This window comes from Rana temporaria, chromosome 9 (assembly GCF_905171775.1).
Source record: "Rana temporaria chromosome 9, aRanTem1.1, whole genome shotgun sequence".
Lineage (NCBI taxonomy): Eukaryota > Metazoa > Chordata > Amphibia > Anura > Ranidae > Rana > Rana temporaria.
The window spans coordinates 124239999-124261246 of NC_053497.1; the positions used below are offsets into that span (position 1 = coordinate 124239999).

The 21248-nt window shown below is 44.5% G+C and overlaps 1 protein-coding gene across 5 annotated transcripts in view; it reads left to right on the forward strand.

Moving 5' to 3' along the window:
* NTNG2 (netrin G2) overlaps nt 1-21248 on the forward strand; it is a 188140-nt gene that overhangs the window by 94039 nt on the left and 72853 nt on the right. For all 5 annotated transcript variants that reach the window (XM_040324411.1, XM_040324412.1, XM_040324413.1 and 2 more), the window contains one exon: nt 20070-20242. In XM_040324411.1, coding sequence (XP_040180345.1) covers nt 20070-20242 — 173 coding nt within the window. The remainder of the gene's footprint in view (nt 1-20069; nt 20243-21248) is intronic.

The window sequence follows — 21248 nt, forward strand, 5'->3', positions numbered from 1 at the left end:
AAGCAAATTTGTCAAACCCTGCTTTAGATGTTGCTAAAACCAGACCAAATTTATAAATTGTATTCCCCATGTTATGTGATTCTTTTGTGAGAACAAAAAATCAAGAAATTCCGATTTCGATACACATGGAAAATATCTTAATTCTGTGTTGAACTTTGTGACCACAAACTCCTATGGCGAAAAAGACGAGCATAAATGATGGTGGTCTTGGGGAGCGTCTATCTGATATCCAGTCCTTCTGATCACACCCCAATGCTTGGCATACGCCGCTGTGCTCCGTCCTCAGAATTCCATATGGCTCCTTCAGAAATGCTTGCTTAGTGATTATTTAAAAGCTGCAACTTGAATTGTCAGCTGTCTAGTCACAGGTCATCGATGATATTACCCTGCCGGGAAAAACAAAGTTCTGATGAAATGTGAGTTAAAAGGATAAAAATGTCACTACGCAGCTAATTTAGTGCATGGCTATTTTAGCACTTAAATCAATGGCGGAACAAAAACAGCAATGAGACGGCTAACATGTGAGAACACTCAGGGGAGCCGATATTCACAGCACAGGAAAAAAAAGACAACGCTTCTCTTTTTCACTTCTAGACTGGAATTGTTTTATCATGAGGTTGAAATAAGAACTGTCTGTGCTGCTTTTAGGATTCAGCCAGCTGTTATTTCTCTTTTTCTGGGCAGGAATAAAAACTAATTGTTGAGTGGCTGACTGCAATACATTGTGCTTTTATCAGACACTGTTTAAAAGATAAAAAATTCAGAACCTTTCCACATTCACTGGGTGTCCTCTACAATTCACCCCCGCTAAATTTGCAGGGGTTAGCTGTACTAAGGCCCCTTTCACACTGACGCGTTTTTCAGGCGGTTTAGCGCTAAAAATAGCGCCTAAATACCGGCTGAAAAAAATCCTGCCCTGCAGTCTTCAGTGTGAATGCCCAAACGCTTTCACACTGAAGCAATGCGCTAGCAGGACCGCTCTAAAAGTCCTGCCAAGCGCATCTTTGGAGCCGTGAAGGAGAGGTGTGTTAGCGCTCCTCCACCGCTCCTTCCTATTGAAAGCAATGGGAAACCACGGTAATACCGCCAATGCAGAGGCGCATTGCCAGCAGTATTAACCCTTTTCCGGCCGCTAGCGGGGTTAAAACCGCTAGCGGCCGAATATCGCGGTAAAAACTACGGTATAGCGGTGCTAAAAATAGCGCCGCTATTCCGCCAGCGCACCTCCCGTGCCTAGTGTGAAAGGGGCCTAAGAGGCATATTGCTGGTATATACAAGAGAGGACTAAGCAAAAACTCTCATTTTCAGACCGTCAAGAGTGAACTTGACCTTTGGACAGCGGCATTGTCAGTCTGGTGGGGAGGGGAGTGTTTGCTGTACTAACAGATTTAAGCCAAACTCCAGCTAACAGTTTATAAGCAGTTGCAGCAACAGTTATTTTTTCCTTTTGTAATAAAGGTTTTATTCCTTGTCACATGGCCCTCGCACTCAGTTTTGCAACTTGAACGTGGCGGAACTCCATTCCACGACCTTCAACTCTTTACCCTCCTCTCCCTGCTGTCACTTGTAAACACAGAAGCCATCTGTGGGCCAGATTCTCGTAGTTTGGCGTAACTTTGTGCGGGCGTAACGTAACCTATTTACGTTATGCCTCCGCAACTTAGACGGGCAAGTGCTGTATTCTTAAAGCAATTGCTCCGTAAGTTGCGGCGGCGTAGCGTAAATAGGCCTGGCGTAAGCCCGCCTAATTCAAATTTGGAACAGGGGGGCGTGTTTTATGTAAATGTTCTGTGACCTGACGTGATTGACGTTTTTCACGAACGGCGCATGCGCCGCCCATGGAAATCTCCCAGTGTGCATTGCTCCTAGTACGCCGCAAGGACGTATTAGTTTTGACGTGAACGTAAATTACGTCCAGCCCCATTCACGGACGAGTTACGCAAACAACGTAAAATTTTCAAATTTCGTCGCGGGAACGACAGCCATACTTAACATTGGTACGCTGCACTTACGCCACCATATAGCAGGGGTAACTTTACGCCGGGAAAAGGCGTATCTGTACTGCGTCGGCCGGGCATACGTTTGTGAATTCGCGTATCTAGCTAATTTACATATTTTGACGCGTAAATCAGCGTACACGCCCCTAGCGGCCAGTGTAAATATGCAGTTACGATCCGACGGCGTAAGAGACTTACGCCGGTCGGATCTAATAGAAATCTATGCGTAACTGATTCTAAGAATCAGGCGCATAGATACGACCGGCCAGACTCAGAGATACGACGGCGTATCTGGAGATACGCCGTCGTATCTCTTTTGAGAATCTGGCCCTGTGTTTACAAGGGACATATTTGCTGTCAGTGGATCCCGGAGCTAACAGATCCCTGCACACACTCATGAAGGGGCATGGTGAGGACAGGACTCCAGAATCCGAGATAGAGAATGATCTCCCTGCAAGGCAAGGCAGAGCCGCCTACACAGGGAGGTACTAGAGCCGGGCCAGGTAGGAGAGAGCAATGCTATAAAACTTTGGGGAGGGGGGTGTTGGGTTGCACACTGTGCATAGCATACCCCCGTAACATGCTCCTGAACCCTGCACTCTGTACATAGTTCACCCCTAAATACTACACCCCTGAACCCTGCACGCTGTACATAATGCACTCCTGAACTCTGTATGTAGCACACCCCTGAACTCTGCACTCTTTACATAATGCTCTCCTGAACCAGATCAGAGACATCCTTGATGAAAACCTGCTCCAGAGCGCTCTGGACCTCAGACTGGGGCGAAGGTTCATCTCCCAACAGGGCAACAACCCTAAGCACAAAGCCAAGATAACAAAGAAGTAGCTACAGGACAACTCTGTGAATGTCCTTGAGTGGCCCAGCCAGAGCCCAGACTTGAACCCGATTGAACATCCCTGGAGAGATCTGAAAATGGATGTAAACCAACCTGATGGAGCTTGAGAGGTCCTGCAAAGAAGAATGGGACAAACTGCCCAAAAATAGGTGTGCCAAGCTTGTAGCATCATACTCAAAAATACTTGAGGCTGTAATTGGTGCCAAAGGTGCTTCAACAAAGTATTAAGCAAATGCTGTGAATACTTATGTACATGTGATTTATTTATTTATTTATAAATTTGCAAATGTAGCGAGACGAGTAAGGGTTTATACAGACATTTTATAGGAAATCTTTAACATGGGAGTCTATGCAGGGCACGAAGCCCAAAGTTTGGATTACACAAGATTTCACAATTCATATACATGTCATTTTTATTATCTGTGATAACATTACATCTGGTCATCGTGACCTAACTAGGGCGTTATGTGAAGGGTTGTTTTGACAGATGAAGACAGAGGGAACAAGTAATAAAAGAAAGGAAGGGTCTTTCCAAAACACTTCTTTTTCGAGAATTCTTATCAGTCATTGGCAGAACATCTCCTATCCCACTGAGACAGTTGGGTCATGAGAATGAGAAAACATGTTGTTGAGAATATGTTGCAATGTGTTGTAATACCAATAGAATTCAGAAACATAAAATCATTGTCAGAGAAAGACACAAAAATGTGGGGAACTCTACATATAAGATATTCAAGTGATATACATTTAATATACAAGGTAGATCAATGCAGATTTTCATATCTTGTCAGTACCTTTCTGTGTGTATGTATTCTGTGTGTGTATACTGTGTGTGTATATTGTGTGTCTGTGTGTGTATACTGTGTATGTATACTGTATTTGTGTGTGTGTGTGTGTGTGTGTGTGTGTATACTGTGTGGCCCCAGAATCTATTGCCTGGGGAACCCATAATCTCCTATGCCCGGGGGCCCCATAATCTCCTATTGCCCGGGGGTCCCTTGAGTTGTCAGTCCACCCCTGGTCATTTCTGTGCTATTCTATTAACCACATTGCTATGTGTACCAACCAGTAGGGTCTGAGACGCTTCGTGGGATTGAAGGGCAGCTTAACGGACTAAACAATTTTGGGCGATTCCTACAGGGGTAGCATTTCACAAAGATTTCAAACAAATGATGTTGTCATTATGGGGTATTGTTTGTATAATTTTGAGGAAAATAATGAATTTAATCCATTTTGGAATACGGTTGTAACATAACAAAATGTGGAAAAAGTGAAGTGCCGTGATGGGCTTTGTTCCAAATCAAGGACAGTCCCTGGAAATCAGGGACAGTTGGGAGTTATTTTTTAGTGGTTTCTTGTACAGAGCTGTGATTATCCGAGCTTGCAGAGTGTGACATCATGCTTCAAGGCCTACCCAAGGCTCATTTTCTCCATCAAGTTAAGCTGTCGATATGTGTCCTGCGTGTATTAATCTCTTGAGTAATTGGAGACAGACCAGGCTAAAACTGGAAATCTGAAGTATAGGATTTCCTCTTGCTGACCACATAACGCATATGTGCAGCAGCAAGGGGGGTAGGCTTTAATGCCCATCATTCTGTAGCATCCATGGCAGCCAAGCTTTCTGTGCTTAGAGCGAGCTCCCAGAACAGGGATTGAGCTGTTTACACATGCCACCCCTTCAAAAAAGCGCGCTGCAGGGGTTCGCTTTTTAGGCCTCATGCACACAGGATTTTTTTTTTCTCCTCTGAATGCTTTTGCTTCAAGCAGGAAAAACGCAGCTTAAAAAAAAAAGTCACGTTTTGCACACATGATTAGTTGCATTAAAGTGGTTGTAAACCCTTATTTTTCACTTTTACCTACAGGTAAGCCTATAATAAGGCTTACCTGTAGGTATAAAGAATATCTCCTAAACCTGTATGGTTTAGGAGATATTCCCCTCGCAATGCGCTGCTGATTGCAGCGGCGCATGCGCAGGGGGGAATCCACGGCGAAAGGACCGGCAGCCGCCGGACCTTGCCGATTTGAAATCTCCCACAGCGCTGGAGCGGCGATACCCGGAAGACACGCCGGAGCAAGATGACATCTCGCTCGGCGTGGACCAGGTAAGTGTTCTTCACCTCGTTCCGAGGTAAGTATTTCATAATCAGCTATTATGCGGTGCATACTAGCTGATTATGCCTTTTGCCTTGCAGGTTTAAAAAAAAAAAAAAATTATATATGCAGTTTACAACCGCTTTAAGTCTGTCCATTGGCCTGAATATTCATTTATTCTGGTCATTGGAATTAATGAACACTCAAGTGCTGAACGGGCTTAGTGTTTAGGCGCGTTTAGATGCGTTAATATGCATTTAGGCACATTATGTGGGTTTTTTTTCTGTCCAAAAGTTCCTCTCCTAAACTTGCTGGTGGTGTTTTTTTTTTGTTTGTTTTTTCAGCCTCTTAACGCTTCTCTTCTGATTCACCTGTAAACACCTATGTGCATGGACACATAGGCTGATGTAGAGGTGCGTTTACAAGCTAAAAAATATATTTTTTTTATGTATGCATTAGGCCTTAGATTGGGCGGAATAGTGCCCCATTGTTGGTATCAGTGGTAGGAATACTGCCCCATCATTGGTGTCATTGGAAGGAATTGTGTCCCATCGCTGGTGTCATTGGGAGGAATTGTGTCCCATCGCTGGTGTCATTGGGAGGAATTGTGCTCCATCGTTGGTATCATTGGGAGGAATAGTGCCCTTTATTGAGAGTAATTGTGCCCTATCATTGGTGACATTGCACCTCGTTGTTCAGATTATTGGGAGGAACTGTGCCCTATCATGGGTGTCATTGGGAGAAATTGTGTCCCATTGCTGGTGTCATTGGGAGGAATTGTGCCCCATTGTTGGTATCCTTGGGAGGAATAGTGCCCATCATTGAGCGGAATTGTGCCCTTTTGCTGGTGACATTGCACCCCATTGTTGGTATCAATGGGAGGAGCTGTGCCCCATCGTTGGAGTCTTTGGGAGGAATTGTGTCCCATCGCTGTTGTCATTGGGAGGAATTGTGCCAGTTGTTGTATCATTGGGTGGAATAGTGCACATCATTGAGAGGAACTGTGCCTCATCATTGGTTACATTGCACCCCATCGTTAGTGTCATTGGGAGGAATTGTGTCCCATCACTGGTATCATTGGGAGGAATTGTGCCCCATTGTTGGTATCATTTGGAGGAATAGTGCCAATCCTTAAAGCGGAATTGTGCCCTATCGCTGGTGACATTGCACCCCATTGTTGGTGTCATTGGGAGGAGCTGTGCCCCATCGTTGGTAGGAATTATGTCCCATCACTGTTGTCATTGGGAGGAATTGTGCCCGTTGTTGTATCATTGGGTGGAATAGTGCACATCATTGGGAGGAACTGTGCCCCATAATTGGTGTCCCCGGTAAGAATTGTGCCCCATTACTGGTGTCATTGGGAGGAATTGTGCCCCTTTCGATGGTGTCAGTGAAGGAAATAGTGCTCCATGGGTCGGATAAAAGCAAGCAAAGTGCTGCATTCGGCCCCTAGGCCATAGTTTGGAGACCACTGTTTTATTGGCTTACACAGCCATTTTAGATGCCAGTCGTAATTTCTTGTTGCTTTCCCATGACTGCGAGCCACCCGTGTTATATACAGGTTGCCATACAAGTCTGTATGTGTCTGTGCATTTACCCATGCATGGGCATCCATTTTTTTCTGAGCAGGAAACTTTCACATTTGGAAGATATATTGTAAGACACCACCAGTATGAAGGGCATTAGACACATCATTGGGCATTAGAAAGCATAAGGAAATTGCGCCAGGCATGTGTAAGCTCCGTGTGCATGAGCCCGTATAGTGGCATATTGTTACTGAACACAGTCTGATTTACACACGGAACACCTACAAGTCAATCTATAAACTATATAACCATAAAAATTATAAACCAAAAACCGGTGCAGATGTTATTAAAAAATTGCATCTAAAAATGACTTCAGGGTGAACTTTAACTTCAAGTTTCCACTAAAAATACACCATTGTTTTGTTTTAACATGGACACCTCCCACTGTCCTGCAAAGAGGACCTCCATCTGTTTATTCATACCTAAGACAATAATGAAATCAATACCATCCACAGGTACATAATGATAGTAGTTCCTTCTCTCCTGGTCTCGGTGGGATCATTTGTCTCTCAACTCAATAGTATAGCATTACGGTAGCTGTACTCCTTCCTATTTTGCTCTGTCACCAGCAATGGCCTAAAAGGGTCTAATTGAAGTTAATCAGGCATGGGGTGATGTTCACTTGCAGCCACTTAACCAGGGTCTGATTCCAGAGAAGTGAATCAATTCTGAAGTAATTAATGTGACTCCTCTGTAGAGGTGGCTGCTGCATCACTGCCGTCTACTGATGAATTCCGAGGGTTTCCCTCAGCACATCCATTCAACAGTTGTCTGAGCTGGTAGAGCTTCTCCATGTCAGCTCATTGAGGTCTTGTAGAAGGTTATGTATGCAGGGCTGCTGTTATAAATCACAGGGCCCCGTACAGCCTACCTGGCAGTGCCCCCCCAATATATCAAGACCATATTTTCACAAAAAATACACTAAAATAATTATTAGCGGACACAAACATAACAGAGAACCTGTGTGAATTAGCCTTTTTTTATTTGTGTTAATAGCTGATCGGGAGGGACCATCAGTCCTCCTGTAGGGGGCCCGGGCACACAGCTTTTCTAAGCTTCTTACCTTGTCACCCCAAAAGCATTCCTGCAGGGTTCAGGATGTGTCTGATGTATCAGATCCATTGACAAAGAAAACCTTTGATGTGATCCTGCAAAGCAAAATAGCACTACAGACCATTAAGAGATATATTGGACCATTCAGAGGCTCTGAGGAAGAAGGCATCCCTTCGAAACGCATCAGCAGTCCTGATGTCCTCTCTTTCACTTTCTAGAGATCGTTGACATCTAGATCGATTGCCAAAATTAGAAGGCCTTTACAAAGCAATTTTTCTTCACATGTTTGTAGTTTTTAATCAGTTTTTATTAATAAATGTATTGAGGATAATGCACAAGGCCGTTGCGACCTCTTTTCTTTATTTCTCTTATGACTGTGAGGATACTCGCATCCTGGCGGGCAGCAAAGCCTGGGAAATTGTTCCTTGAACATTAGATCACCGGGACATCACACTTGTGCGCAAGAGTATTTGTTTGCTCCTATCAAGAACTAAAATACAACCTAACTGCATACTTGTTGAAGTAAGGGACTAGAAAGTACTTTGGAAACCATTGGAAAAGCCTGACACTTGAGCAGCAACACCAGGGGAAGGTTCTCCCCTCAATCCATGTAAGGTACTGGCCACAGTATGACGCACGAATGCCGTTGTTGGGGGAACAACCGAAGCAGGAGTGGACAGCTGAGTTAAGCAGGCTGATCCGGGCAGAGATACGGTTGGATGAGAGCTACAGAGCCCTCCGGTGGTATGTAGCCCAAGAGTGCCCGTGGTCAGCGGATGACAGCTCCATGGAATGCTTTGACTATGATGGCCTGGGACTTTTGTATTGGAGGATGTCCAGTGATCCTGAATTCGGGGATGACCGGGAGTGCCGCTTGGAGGACATAATGGAGCACAGAGAGGAAAAATTTAATGTCTCGGAAGGCCACTGGTTGCAGGAAGATTTGGCGTTTCTGGCCATTCAGGAATGAGAGCTGGAGATCGCCTACAGACAGCTGCTAGACTCTGCTCAGCAGCAGGGTGGGGCTCCCGTTTCCTGGGACTATGAGGACATTTCAGATGACAGCTCTGAAGTCCTAGCTGATGAATCGGCAGTGGAAAATATGGAGATTGCCATTCCTAAAGCCAAAGCGGATGGTGTGGAGTTCCAGGGAGCCGGGGCAGTTGGCCCCTCTCTACAGCTACAAGCTGAGGTGGTAAAGCTTTTACTCCTAGCTGAATCACTCGCAGTAGGGCAGGATGCTACTGACCGCTGCACACAACTACAGCTTGAGCTGATATCGGGGGATGGGACTGTGGTCTCCCCTCACAGCAACCCAGCAGAAGAGCCGGCAACAGAGCAGAGTGCCATGAGCCTCTGCTCTCAACTAGCAGGAGAGGGAGTTCTTGTGGTAGTGGATGGGACTGTGGTCTCCAATCACAGCAACCCAGCAGAAGAGCTGGCAACAGAGCAGAGTGCCACAAGCCTCTGTTCTCAACTAACGGAAGAGGGAGTTCCTGGGGTAGTGGATGGGACTTCAGTCTTCACTGACACAACCCCAGAAAATGGTGCTACACTGAGACAGGAGGATGTTGGCTTTGCTTTGCAAGCACCGGGGGATTTTCACCTACCACCAATGGATGGGACTTCGGTCTCCACTGGTATACCCCAGGGATGGGGGCCAGTTGGCCTAGATCCCCAACAGCATGATGGACTGAGCCCAGTCACCAGACTCCAGGGAGAAGGGCCAGTCCAGGCCTCTCCCCAGCGGCAGGCAGGTTCTCTGAGAGAGGCTGAGGTTGTTGGCTGGGTGAGTAATGCTCTGTTTGGAGCAATTGATTTGGGGGTACGGTATGGATACCAGCATTGGAGGACTGGAACTACTGACTAACTTCGGAGTCAACTAGTTTGGTGTTCCCTCCTGTGTCAGTCTCCCACCGAAAGCAGAGAGATGTAACAGAATGGCCCGGGACACCCAGAGACTTTTGAAGGATGTGGGGTACTCCTGTGCCAGCGTCAATAATGACTCTTGGGTCTAGGGTCATCCTGTGCCCCTTTTGCGCATAGGGTGACTGAGAAATATTAATTATAAATTACATGAGATGGGACATTACTGATAATTCATGTATGGCAGGAGATCTGGACATATTACAGGTGGTTATTCTGACCCCACCATTCATTCAATGTGAGGACACATGCTTTTGAGATGTTAATTCGGGCTTCTCCTAGACATTCCATTGTGAGATGCTAACTAAGTCGGAGGGGTCAGATGTCTCCTTTCAGGGGTAGGGAATTAGCATGTCAATTATGTTTAGTAAAGGAATGTGTTTGTGTGAAAAGTCTATTGATGATACTATGGGAATAGCAGGTGAGAGTCATAACACCTGACTTCTCAGCTGTAGTAATTAGGTCATGTTAAATCGGTGCCAAAACATCTGACATAGAAATGTGTATTATGCAGGTGAATCACTTGGTATCGGAGTCCGGATGTCTGGGGAATAATTAACTTCTCTGAATGTTATTATCTAAAAGAATGTGATTGAAGCCCCATTGTGTGATGTGTGGGTGGAGAGTTCCTTTGATTACTGTAACATGCCTGTACTGCATAAAAAGCTGAGAGCTAACCATTAAAGTTCATTCATACATTTTGACTCAAAGAACGGAGCTTGTCTCGTCTTTCTGGGGAATTGGTATGGATCGTGTCTGCTAGATTGTGGAGTGTCAGATAAGCTGTTGTGGTTGATGGAATGGGAATATCGTAAACGGTGGTGACCATTACACCTAGTATTTCCCAAAGGAATAACATGCTGTCATACTTCCTCACTATGGGACTCTATTAACCACTCGATCGAGTACCAGCTTTCATTACCATGCCATTTTTCAGTTTTTTTCGCTATGATAGTTTACCTGACAATTCTCGGTCAACAACAATGTGCCAAAATGAATATTATTCAATTTTCTGAGACAGATGGAGATTTCTTTTGGCAGTATTTAACCACTTCCTGACGGCCGTAAGACTTTATACAGCCGCAGTGTGGATCTTAATTGCCGGCAGGCTGTCTATATACACTGGGGGGCGTGTGCCCGCTGCATCACTGATATGCCGATTCGCGTGCCTGGCAGCCTCGATGTCCACCAGGCACCCGCGATCGGCGGTTACAGAGACAAGAACGTGGATCTGTGTGTGTGTAAACACACAGATCCACGTCCTGTCAGGGAGAGAGGAGACCGATCTGTGTCCCTTGTACATAGGGACACAGATCGGTCACCTCCCCCAGTCAGTCCTCTTCCCCCACATTTAGAAACACTATGCAGGGCACACATTTAACCCCTTCCTCACCCCTTAGTGTTAACCCCTTAAATGCCAGTCACATTTATACAGTAATCAGTGCATATTTATAGCACGGATCGCAGTATAAATGTGAATGGTGCCAAAAATGTGTCAAAAGTGTCCGATGTGTCCGCCATAATGTCACAGTGACGATAAAAATTGCAGATCGCCGCAATTACTAGTTAAAAAATAATAATTATGTCCCCTATTTTGTAGGCGCTATAACTTTTGCGCAAACCATTCGCTTATTGCGATTTTTTTTTTACCAAAAATATGTCGAAAAATACGTATCGGCCTAGACTGAGAAAAAATTTTTTTTTTTTAAAAAATTGGGCTAATTATTATAGCAACAAGTGAAAAATATAGATTTTTTTTTCAAAATGTACATGTTTTTTTGTTTATAGCGCAAAAAATAAAAACCGCAGAGGTGATCAAATACCACCAAAAGAAAGCTCTACTTGTTGGGAAAAAAGGACGTCAATTTTGTTTGGGAGCCACGTCGCACGACTGCACAATTGTCAGTTAAAGCGACGCAGTGCGGGAAGCTGAAATTTCACCTGAGCAGGAGGGGGGTATATGTGCCCAGTAAGCAAGTGGTTAATAGCCACTTTTTTACATTTTTTTTTAAACATATAATGTAAAAAATAAATAAAAATCTGATAAAATAAAAAAAATAGTACAATAACAAAACAACTGCTTTTCAGAAAGTAGACCCCAAGGAAACATTCTGGTATTTAGGGGGTAAAACATTATACAGGTTATATACAGAGGGGGGAGGAGGGGAAATGATTAATGTACATGTTAGATACAGTGGGAGGATGGAGATGAAGGTGTTAATGTGTAGAATGTGAAGGGTTACTTTACAGGTTTACATAGAAACACAATGGGGATGATATGTGTAGGAGAGGAGGGGGAAAAAAGATCAGTGAAATTAAATGAATTAACAGTTTCTTATTTCCATTGATGAGAGGAAAGGGTCACCAGTGCAAACAGCAGCATGACTGGCCGTCACAGCGATCACATGGTACCGAGCCCTTTATAATGGATTGGTACACAGCGTTTAGCAAGTAAAATATCCACCTGAGCTGCTTTTTCCATCTGTGTTTATGAACGAGTAAATAACCTTCCACCAATCTGCCAATTTATAAAGTACGTTGGTAAAAAAAAAAACAAAGAACATAATGAAAAGTACAAGGGATTTTAAGGTGTTAATTTATTCATCCTCTGGAAAAAGTCACACAAATTGTAGATAAAATTCATAATTTTATTGTTAAAAAGGAAACATAAAAAATGAGGGGGGGAGGGGGAAATAGGTGACCCCAAAGATGGAGAACAGCATATCCCCTCCAACTGCCAAAAAAGGGGGACTTTAAATGTGCCAAATCAATGGGAGGACAAATAGAAAAAAGCTAATCTTCATAAAAAAAAAATGTATTCTTCAATTCCTTAAACATAGTACCATATTAGCAACAAATCAACAGGAAATACTAGTTAAATCGAGCTGGTAACATGTTTGAGACAAAAACACTGTACATGTAAGCGTTTTGAACCGTTGCGTTTCGCAAGGAATTGCTTTTTCAGGGTTCACGCTTGATGATGAAATATGTAAAGAATGCTCACCACCCCAAAATAATACATCAAATGTCTGTTGTAGGGGCCAAATAGTCTAGTCACCTAAGCTTGGTTTAAATGACTAGTTAATTATGTTTCTGGTTACAGTTGTACTGTTAGGTTTGTATGATCAGGAGGGGGGATGTCATCCTGTGGTATATATTTTGTTTGAGTTTATTCAAATAAACATTCCATGTTCCTACAAGCTAGTGTTGGCTAGTGTTGTACGATCAGCTATAATATCTGATCTCCAGAGCTTTTTTTCTCAGAAAATAGGTGCAGGAACTCAACCACGAACCTGTTCAGATTTCAAAAACAGTAGAAGGGTCTTAAAGGTGCATTAAATACCAGGATAGTATTACATACAGAGTGCAGAGTTCAGGGGGGTTACACACAGAGTGCAGAGCTGTCACTTGTAAACACAGAAACCAGACTTCTGTGTTTACAAGTGATTGTGGTGAGCAGGCACCAAAGGGTCTGAGCCAGAGGTGGTGGAACTGAGTTCCCCCAAGTTCCCCCTGAAAAAAAGCCCTGCTGATCTCTGATGTTCAGATTGGAGGAGGCTGTATACCGACGGAAGCACTCAAGCGGTGTGTGGGAAGCAATACCGTTACACATCCCAATAGTAGAAACTAGGGTTGTCCTGATACCACTTTTTTAAGACCGAGTACAATTACTGATCCTTTTTTTCAAGTACTCGCCGATACCGATACTTTTTTTATGTCATGTGACAGTGGCACATGTGTCAGTATTTTTTTACATTTTATTTTTTTACAATTTACAATGCTTTCTTGGGGGGGGGGGGGCTGTGGGGGGAGTGGATGGTGTCAGTGCGTTTTTTATTTTAATTATTATTATTTTTTCAATGAATTATTTTTTATTATTTATCGCAATTTTTTTTTTAGCGGCTCCTCTCCATTCATAAACTGAAGCATCGTAAACACAAGTTACAATGTTTCAGTTATACGAATGGACAGAGTCAGTTATCACTGACTCTGTTCATTCGGAAAAGGTAGGAGCTGGGTTTAGCGGCTCCTACCTCCGCTCTCCATCCTGACAGAGGGGGTGAACGAGGATATGGATGGAGGGTGACATGGAGCGCAGAGAGGGGATATGGAGGGTGACACCAAGCGCGGAGCGGGAGAGCAGCAGCACAGAGGGGGGACACAGAGCGTGGAGGGGGAGAGCAGAAGAACGGAGGAGGACAGCAGCAGCACAGAGGGGGGACACTGAGCACAGAGGGGGAGAACAGAATAATGGAGGAGGACAGCAGCAGCATGGAGGGGGGACACTGAGTGGGGAGGGGAAGAACAGAATAATGGAGGAGGACAGCAGCAGCACATAGGGCGGAGGGGGAGAACAGCATGGATGGGGGAACTGGAGGAGGATACAGGGACAGTCAGGTATCAGGGTGAAGTATCGTAGCATTTTCCCCGCGTACAAATACTCTGGGAAATGCTTGGTATTGGTACCGATACCGATACTAGTATCGGTATCGGGACAACCCTAGTAGAAACTATTGAAAGTGTCTATAATCAGAACCCTATGCACCCTCCTCATATTAGATCAAAATACATACAGTCAAACATAAGAAGTACAAAATCATGACCGTTGATAAATATACATAGTCAGAATGAGGTAAGGGTGCTGTGTTCCGACGCGTTTCACAAGCTTCTGGAGCTCAAAGGATGCTAATAAATAGCCTTGTTATCCCCCCTGAGAAAAGAAAACAACGTTGGAGGGGTGGGGAGGTTGAGGGAAAAGAGCCAGGCTTTGATAAAGACATGGGAGGAGCAGTCCCAAAGAGAGGAGGAAATGGACCAAGCAGGAAAGATCCACAGTTCCCAGCAACAACCCAGATTAACCCATGGATCAGATCACCACAACAAATCCTTAATAAATGGTGTACAATTCAAGAAAGTGACATCATATAATGAACAGGCATCAGCCGAACAGCCCAAACATATGATCACGCATGTCCTCCCCCTAGCCACAGACGCCTTTGTCTTATTTATGTGGAAGACAACGTTGTCTTTTTTAATGGTGGTGGAGAGAAGTGTATTCTCTATTTATCAACATTATTCAATTAAATATTTATTATTTTGTTAAATCTGCAGTAATTTATCTGTCGGTTAATACCCTAGGTCAGTGGTCTCCAAACTGCGGCCCTAGGGCCGGATGCGGCCCTTTGCTTTTCTTTACCCGGCCCTTGGGGCACTATTCCTCCCACTGATACAAGACACTATTATGTCATCTGACACCAAAAATGGAGCGCCATTTCTCCCACCGACACAAATAATGAGGGCTCTATTCTTCCCTAGGATGCCAGCAATGGGGCACTATTCCCCCCCAATACCAAATGTGGGGATGTTTACTCCCACTGATGCTAGGACAATTTCTACTCCTGCTGGCCACAATCCGGCCCTCCTAAAGTCTGAAGGACAATAAACCGACCCTTTGATTAAAATGTTTGGAGACCCCTGCCCTAGGTGCTCAATTCGTTTGGTTTCTAGATCAGCATATTTCTCTATTTCTTTGTGATGATCAGTTTATTGTATTTAATATGAGGAGGGTGCATAGGGTGCTGGTTATAGACGCTTTCATTCATTATGTGTTTTGAGTTATTCTATTTGGGGATGTGGTGCTAAGGGATTAAGTTACACCCATTGTTGCATTTTTATGTTGGAAAAAAAAACAGTTAATCCCCTTATTCATCATGCATACTCTGTAAAACTTTAGTGCCCAGGCTGCCCAGGCTGTGTCCAGGGGGCTACATGCAGCCCTTTGGCCAATACTGTGTGGCTCCCAGGCCCCCTGCAGACTGTAGTCTGATAGGTAGATTCAAGTACATCTGCCTAAACTTGCGGCGGCGTAGCTTAGCCTGTTTAGGCTACGCCGCCGTAAATTAGCTAGGCTAGTAATGATTCTCAATATACTTGCCTGCTAATATACGGTGGCGTAGCCTAAAGCGGGCGGGCGTAAGGGCGCCAAATTCAAATGTGTTGGAGGGGGGCGTGTTTGACGGTAATGAGGCTTGACCTCACGTTTTTACTTTTTTTTTTAACTGCGCATGCGCCGGGCACCTACATTTCCCAGTGTGCATTGCGGCTACGTACGCCGCACGGGCCTATTGATTTCGACGTGGACGTAAACAACGTAAATCCCGATTCGCGGACGACTTACGCAAATGACGTAAAAATTTCGAATCTCGCGGCGGGAACGGCGGCCATACTTTAACATTGTTATTCCACCTAATAGGTGGAATAACTTTAGGCCTGCTAATGCCTTACGGAAACGGCGTAAATCGACTGTGGCGGCCGGGCGTACGTTCGTGAATCGGCGTATCCCCTCATTTACATATTCTACGCCGACCGCAATGGAAGCGCCACCTAGCGGCCATCCAAAATATTGCAATCTAAGATAGGACGGCGCAAGCCATTGTATCTTAGATGTGTTTAAGCGTATCTCTGTTTGAGCATACGCTTATACATAGGTTGGCGTAGATTCTGAGTTAGGTCGGCTTATCTACTGATAAGCCGGCCTAACTCTACCTGAATCTACCTATTTGTATCTTTCACCTAGGCACTTACTCGGCCTAGTGAAGGAAAAATAATCCTTTTAATAGGTTCACAGTCTCCTTACAGAGTCACTAAAATAAATAAAAAAAACACAAAAATTACATATTTGCTTTAGCATTCCATTTTAACATCTATCACCAGGGCCAGGGCAAAAGGGGTGGGCCTATTAAAGCCTTTGGCTCTAATAATGTTCTTCAAAAAACATCCCGCCATAGGAATTCATGCAATGGGAAAATAAAATGCCGCTCCAGGAGGTGAGTGATGGAACCAGATAAGCTGGGGAATAGACTCCTCCCGGTTTTATTGCCAAAACTTAATTAAACAAGCTGAAGTTAGAATCTAATTGGCTACCCTGCGCAGCATTTTATACTGCCCATTTATAGTAAATCAACCCCCTAATATCAAGAGAGTTGACCACCACTGCTATACACTGCAGCATTTGGTGCACTGCTGCCTCTGACCACTAGAGGGAGGTAATTCACAATAAAAGCCACATGTTCATAAATATATCCCAATATATCTTACACGGGCCAGTCCGGACTGTCTATCCTTGCACCTGCCTTTCCGCATCAACCCCACAGTGTAAAAAATAAAATGCCAGTCTTCCTCCCAGAGACTTCTCAGCCATCTACGCGGAAAGTAACTAGTACATTTCATCTGCCTGCTGGAACATCTGCAACTGGTGAAATATCGAACTATACAGGCCTCATTTGCATGCGCAAAGCAAAGTCATATTGGAAGAGACAGTACATGATCTAAGAGAGTTAAATTCAGCCTGCAGAATCCTGAAGGCTTCTGTGTGTGGAATTCTGAATTGCGCCTGTGTGCGCTCAAGTGTTGTGTAGCAATGTGTATGTGTGGGGCTTTTCTCCAATAACCTCTCTGATTAGAGTGTCAGGCGAGGGAAGCAGTGGGCCAGAGACATTAAATAATTCACAACCTCGCTGTTTGCTATGCAAGTGGACATGGTTGAAATGTAGATGTGGCTCCGTCATTGAAAGAGAGTGTATTGCTAGTCAGGATTTATTTTCTTTGGAACACAAATTCCTGATCTACCTGCAACTTTTACTTAAATATTTTGATTAGTATTATAAAATCATACTAATATTGTTTCCGCTATATTTTTATTGTACATTCTGTGAAAGTAAACTTTTGTGAAAAGAAAATATCAGACAAGAAATCTGTTATTAGAAAACCTACTCGTAGTGTGCCCTGACAGGGTGCCTAGCTGGCCACATCTCAATCTGATTGTGCAATATAATTTTAACAATAACTATAAAGAGCGTTCTGTTTCAAAATGCCGCTTTATGCAATGACATACACCTTATACCTAGTATGTCCAGACAGTATGGTCACCTGCTGACTTGGCACCATCCACAGGCAGCTTAACTCTTTAATAAGATTTAGACATTGAATCCAAGACAATTTTACTCCTGCTAAATGCAGTACAAAGTATATTTTTTTACAGTCTTTTGAAGTATAGAAAGACAGTGACTGTCCTAAAGCTAACACTTTCTGTGGAAACATGGAACAAACAATTGGGTTCCAGCTAGAACTGAATTAACTAGCACCAAACAGGAGGGGAGGAGGGGGAGATACCATTATAACACAATAAACAAGTCGAAGTGGCCCAAAACTACCACTAGATGTCAGCATATAATGGGACAAAAGTAACCTGATGCATTTCAATACAACACAGAAAAATTAAATGTAAGTGGTGCAGAGGCCAATATAAAGCGGATCTTGCAGTACATTGTAGCCTGCATATAATGTCTGGGCCCTCTCCCCCTTTTTAAAATCTCATAATGCTAGTGCTACAAACAGGGTTGGGACAAGGGGTGGGCAGGAGGGCCGACTGTCCTGGGCACTGCAGTTTCATGTAAGGTGGGGGAGGGGGAGAGGATTTGTGTTGGGAAGGGTAATTGGGGGGTCATCAGGGGGTAACAATTGTTCTAGGAGGGGAAATTGGGGGGGGTTCTAAGAATGGTGATGGGAGAGTGGATGGGTTTGGAGGAGGGAGGATTTGGGTTAGAAGAGGTGATGTGGCAGAGGAGGGAGGTGCTAGAATTGTAGGAGGGGATTCTTTTGTTTTTGTTACGGGGGGGGGGGGGGTGTGCTAGTAGGGATGATTGGGGGGTATTTGTGCTAAGAGGGGAAATTGGGGGGTTGTGCTGGAACCCCCCCCCCCACCACCAGAATTGGAGTGAGGATTTTGAGTGAGATGGGGAGGATGTGTACGTGGAGGAGAAATTTGAGGGGTTTGAAGGGTAGAGGATATGTGGTAAATATGTGCTGTTTTTTTTGGCGGGGGGGGGGAGCATTTGTTCTGGGGGGGATTTGGGTGATGGGGGAGGCAAAGATTTGTGCTGGGAGGGGGGATTTCAACAGGGTGGCAGATTTGTTAGTGTTCAATGTTTGCTGACACATTTTTGGGGGGATTTTTCAGCTTGGAATGATCACCCTGGTCTCTAGATGACCTTGACCCGGCACTGTAATGTTCGCTCTGGTCTCTAAATGACCTTGTCCCAGCATTGGAATGTTCACCTCGGTCACTATATGACCTTGTCCCGGCACTGGAATGTTCACCATGGTATCTATATGACCTTGTCCTAGCACTGGAACTTTTGCTCTGGTCTCTATATGACCTTGTCCCAGCACTGGAATGTTCACCCTGGTCTCTAGATGACCTTGTCCCGGCACTGGAATGTTCTCCCTGGAATGTTTGTCCTGGTCTCTATATGACCTTTTCCCGGCACTGGAATGTTCACCTTGGTCTCTCTCTATATGACCTTGTCCCGGCACTGGAATGTTCGCCCTGGTCTATACATGACCTTGTCCTAGCACTGGAACTTTTGCTCTGGTCTCTAGATGACCTTGTCCCAGCACTGGAATGTTCGCCCTGGTCTCTAGATGACCTCGTCCCTGCACTTGAATTTTCACCCCGGTCTCTAGATGACCGTGTCCGGCACTGGGATGTTCACCTTGGTCACTATATGACCTTGTCCCGGCACTGGAATGTTCGCCCTGGTCTCTATATGACCTTGTCCCAGCACTGGAATTTTTGCTCTGGTCTCTATATGACCTTGTCCCGGCACTGGAATGTTCGCCCTAATCTCTAGATGACCTTGTCCCTGCACTTAAATGTTCGCCCTGGTCTCTAAGTGACCTTGTCCTGGCACTGGTATGTTCGTCCTGGTCTCTAGATGACCTTGTCCCACCACTGGAACATTCGCCCTGGTCTCTAGATGACCTTGTCCCGGCACTGGAATGTTCACCCTGGTCTCTAGATGACCTTGTCCCGGCACTGGAATGTTCTCCCTGGTCTCTAGATGACCTTGTCCCGGCACTGGAATGTTCTCCCTGGTCTCTAGATGACCTTGTCCCGACACTGGCTATAAAATGCATGTGTAGAAATAGAAGTCGGGTTTATATTTTCTTTACCTCCATGCTCCTCATCCCTGGGTGTGATATTGCCATCCTTCGAGGAAGATTCTTGGGGAATGCAGAGAAGGTGAAATCTTGCAAGAAGACCCCACTGCGAAAGTAGCTTCTTATGAGAAATTCCCCAAAATCTAGTCAGAAGAAATTTAATGTCATCCTCGTCTATTGTAAACTAAGGTAAACTTTTGTTCTTTACAGGTACATTTTGGAATTACTAACATTAGGAGATTGTGAAAGCAGGAGGGGACCCTGACTATAAGTGGATACTGCATTTTAATGCAAGTTCCATTTAATCCATTCCAATCAATCCAACTAGGTAGACCCTTTCACTATGCCTTTGCACCCTTTTAAAGTGCCCATTGAATCATGAAAATCCTAATAGAGGATTGTAATGTGTTTGGCCAGATTCAGTCTAATGGCCTTTAACATAATGACCGACACCAATGGTATACCAGAATCCATGGCAAAAAATTGCAAATGCTGATGATGTATTTTCTGATCTTTTACCGAACAAACTTTATGACTTTATTCTCTGTTCTATGCAGATGTAAATGTAACTTGCATTCAAACGCATGTAACTTCCGAGAAGGGGCCCTACAATGTGAGTGTGAACATAACACCACCGGACAGGACTGCGGCAGGTGCAAGAAAAGTTTTCGCAACCGTTCCTGGCGTTCTGGCTCTTACACCCCAATACCTCATGGATCTCCCAATTCCTGTAAGTAATATGATTCAAATTAATATTTTTATATTGTGCTTGTCTCCTACTCCTTGGAAAACCAGATTTTCTGAGCTGACTAATATTTACTTTGGGCTAGATTCACATAGCCCGCCCTAACTTTGCGGCGGCGTAGTGTATCGTGTTTACACTACGCCGCCGTAAGTTAGCAAGGCAAGTACATGATTCACAAAGTACTTGCCTGCTAAGTTACGGCGGCGTAGCCTAAAGCGAGCGGGCATAAGGGCGCCTAATTCAAAATAGGCTGAGGTGGCGTGTTCTATGTTAATTTGTGATGACCTGATGTGATTGACGTCTTTTTGGAACGGTGCATGCGCCGTCCGCCTACATATCCCAGTGTGCATTGCGGCAAAGTACGCCGCACGGGCCTATTGGTTTCGACGTGGACGTAAATGACGTAAATCCCTATTCACGGACGACTTACGCAAACGACGTAAAATTTTCGAATTTCAACGCGGGAACGACGGCCATACTTAACATTACTATTCCAGCTATTTGATGGAATAACTTTAGGCCTGATAATGCGTTACATAAACGGCGTATCTGTACTGCGTCGGCCAGGCGTACGTTCGTGAATAGGCGTATCTAGTGATTTACGTTATTCTACGCCGACCGCAATGGAAGCGCCACATAGCAGCCAGCCTAAATATTGCACCCTAAGATAGGACGGCGCAAGCCGTCGTATCTTAGATAGGTTTAAGTGTATCTCTGTTTGAGAATACACTTAAACTTAGGTCGGCGCAGATTCCGAGTTAGGTCTGCGTATCTACTGATACACCGGCCTAACTCTTACTGAATCTAGCTATATGTCTTCTACTTTTACACCCAGATTGGGAGATGTCGTAATTTCAATACCAGGCAATTATTGGAGAAGCTTGGTTTAGCAACTTTTGCTGTTTAGGGTATATTGGATACTGTCAATGCAAATAAAAAATGACACGCAGTTCAGGTCCCTGGTGGAAGGTTTTAGTTCTCTATAAATTAT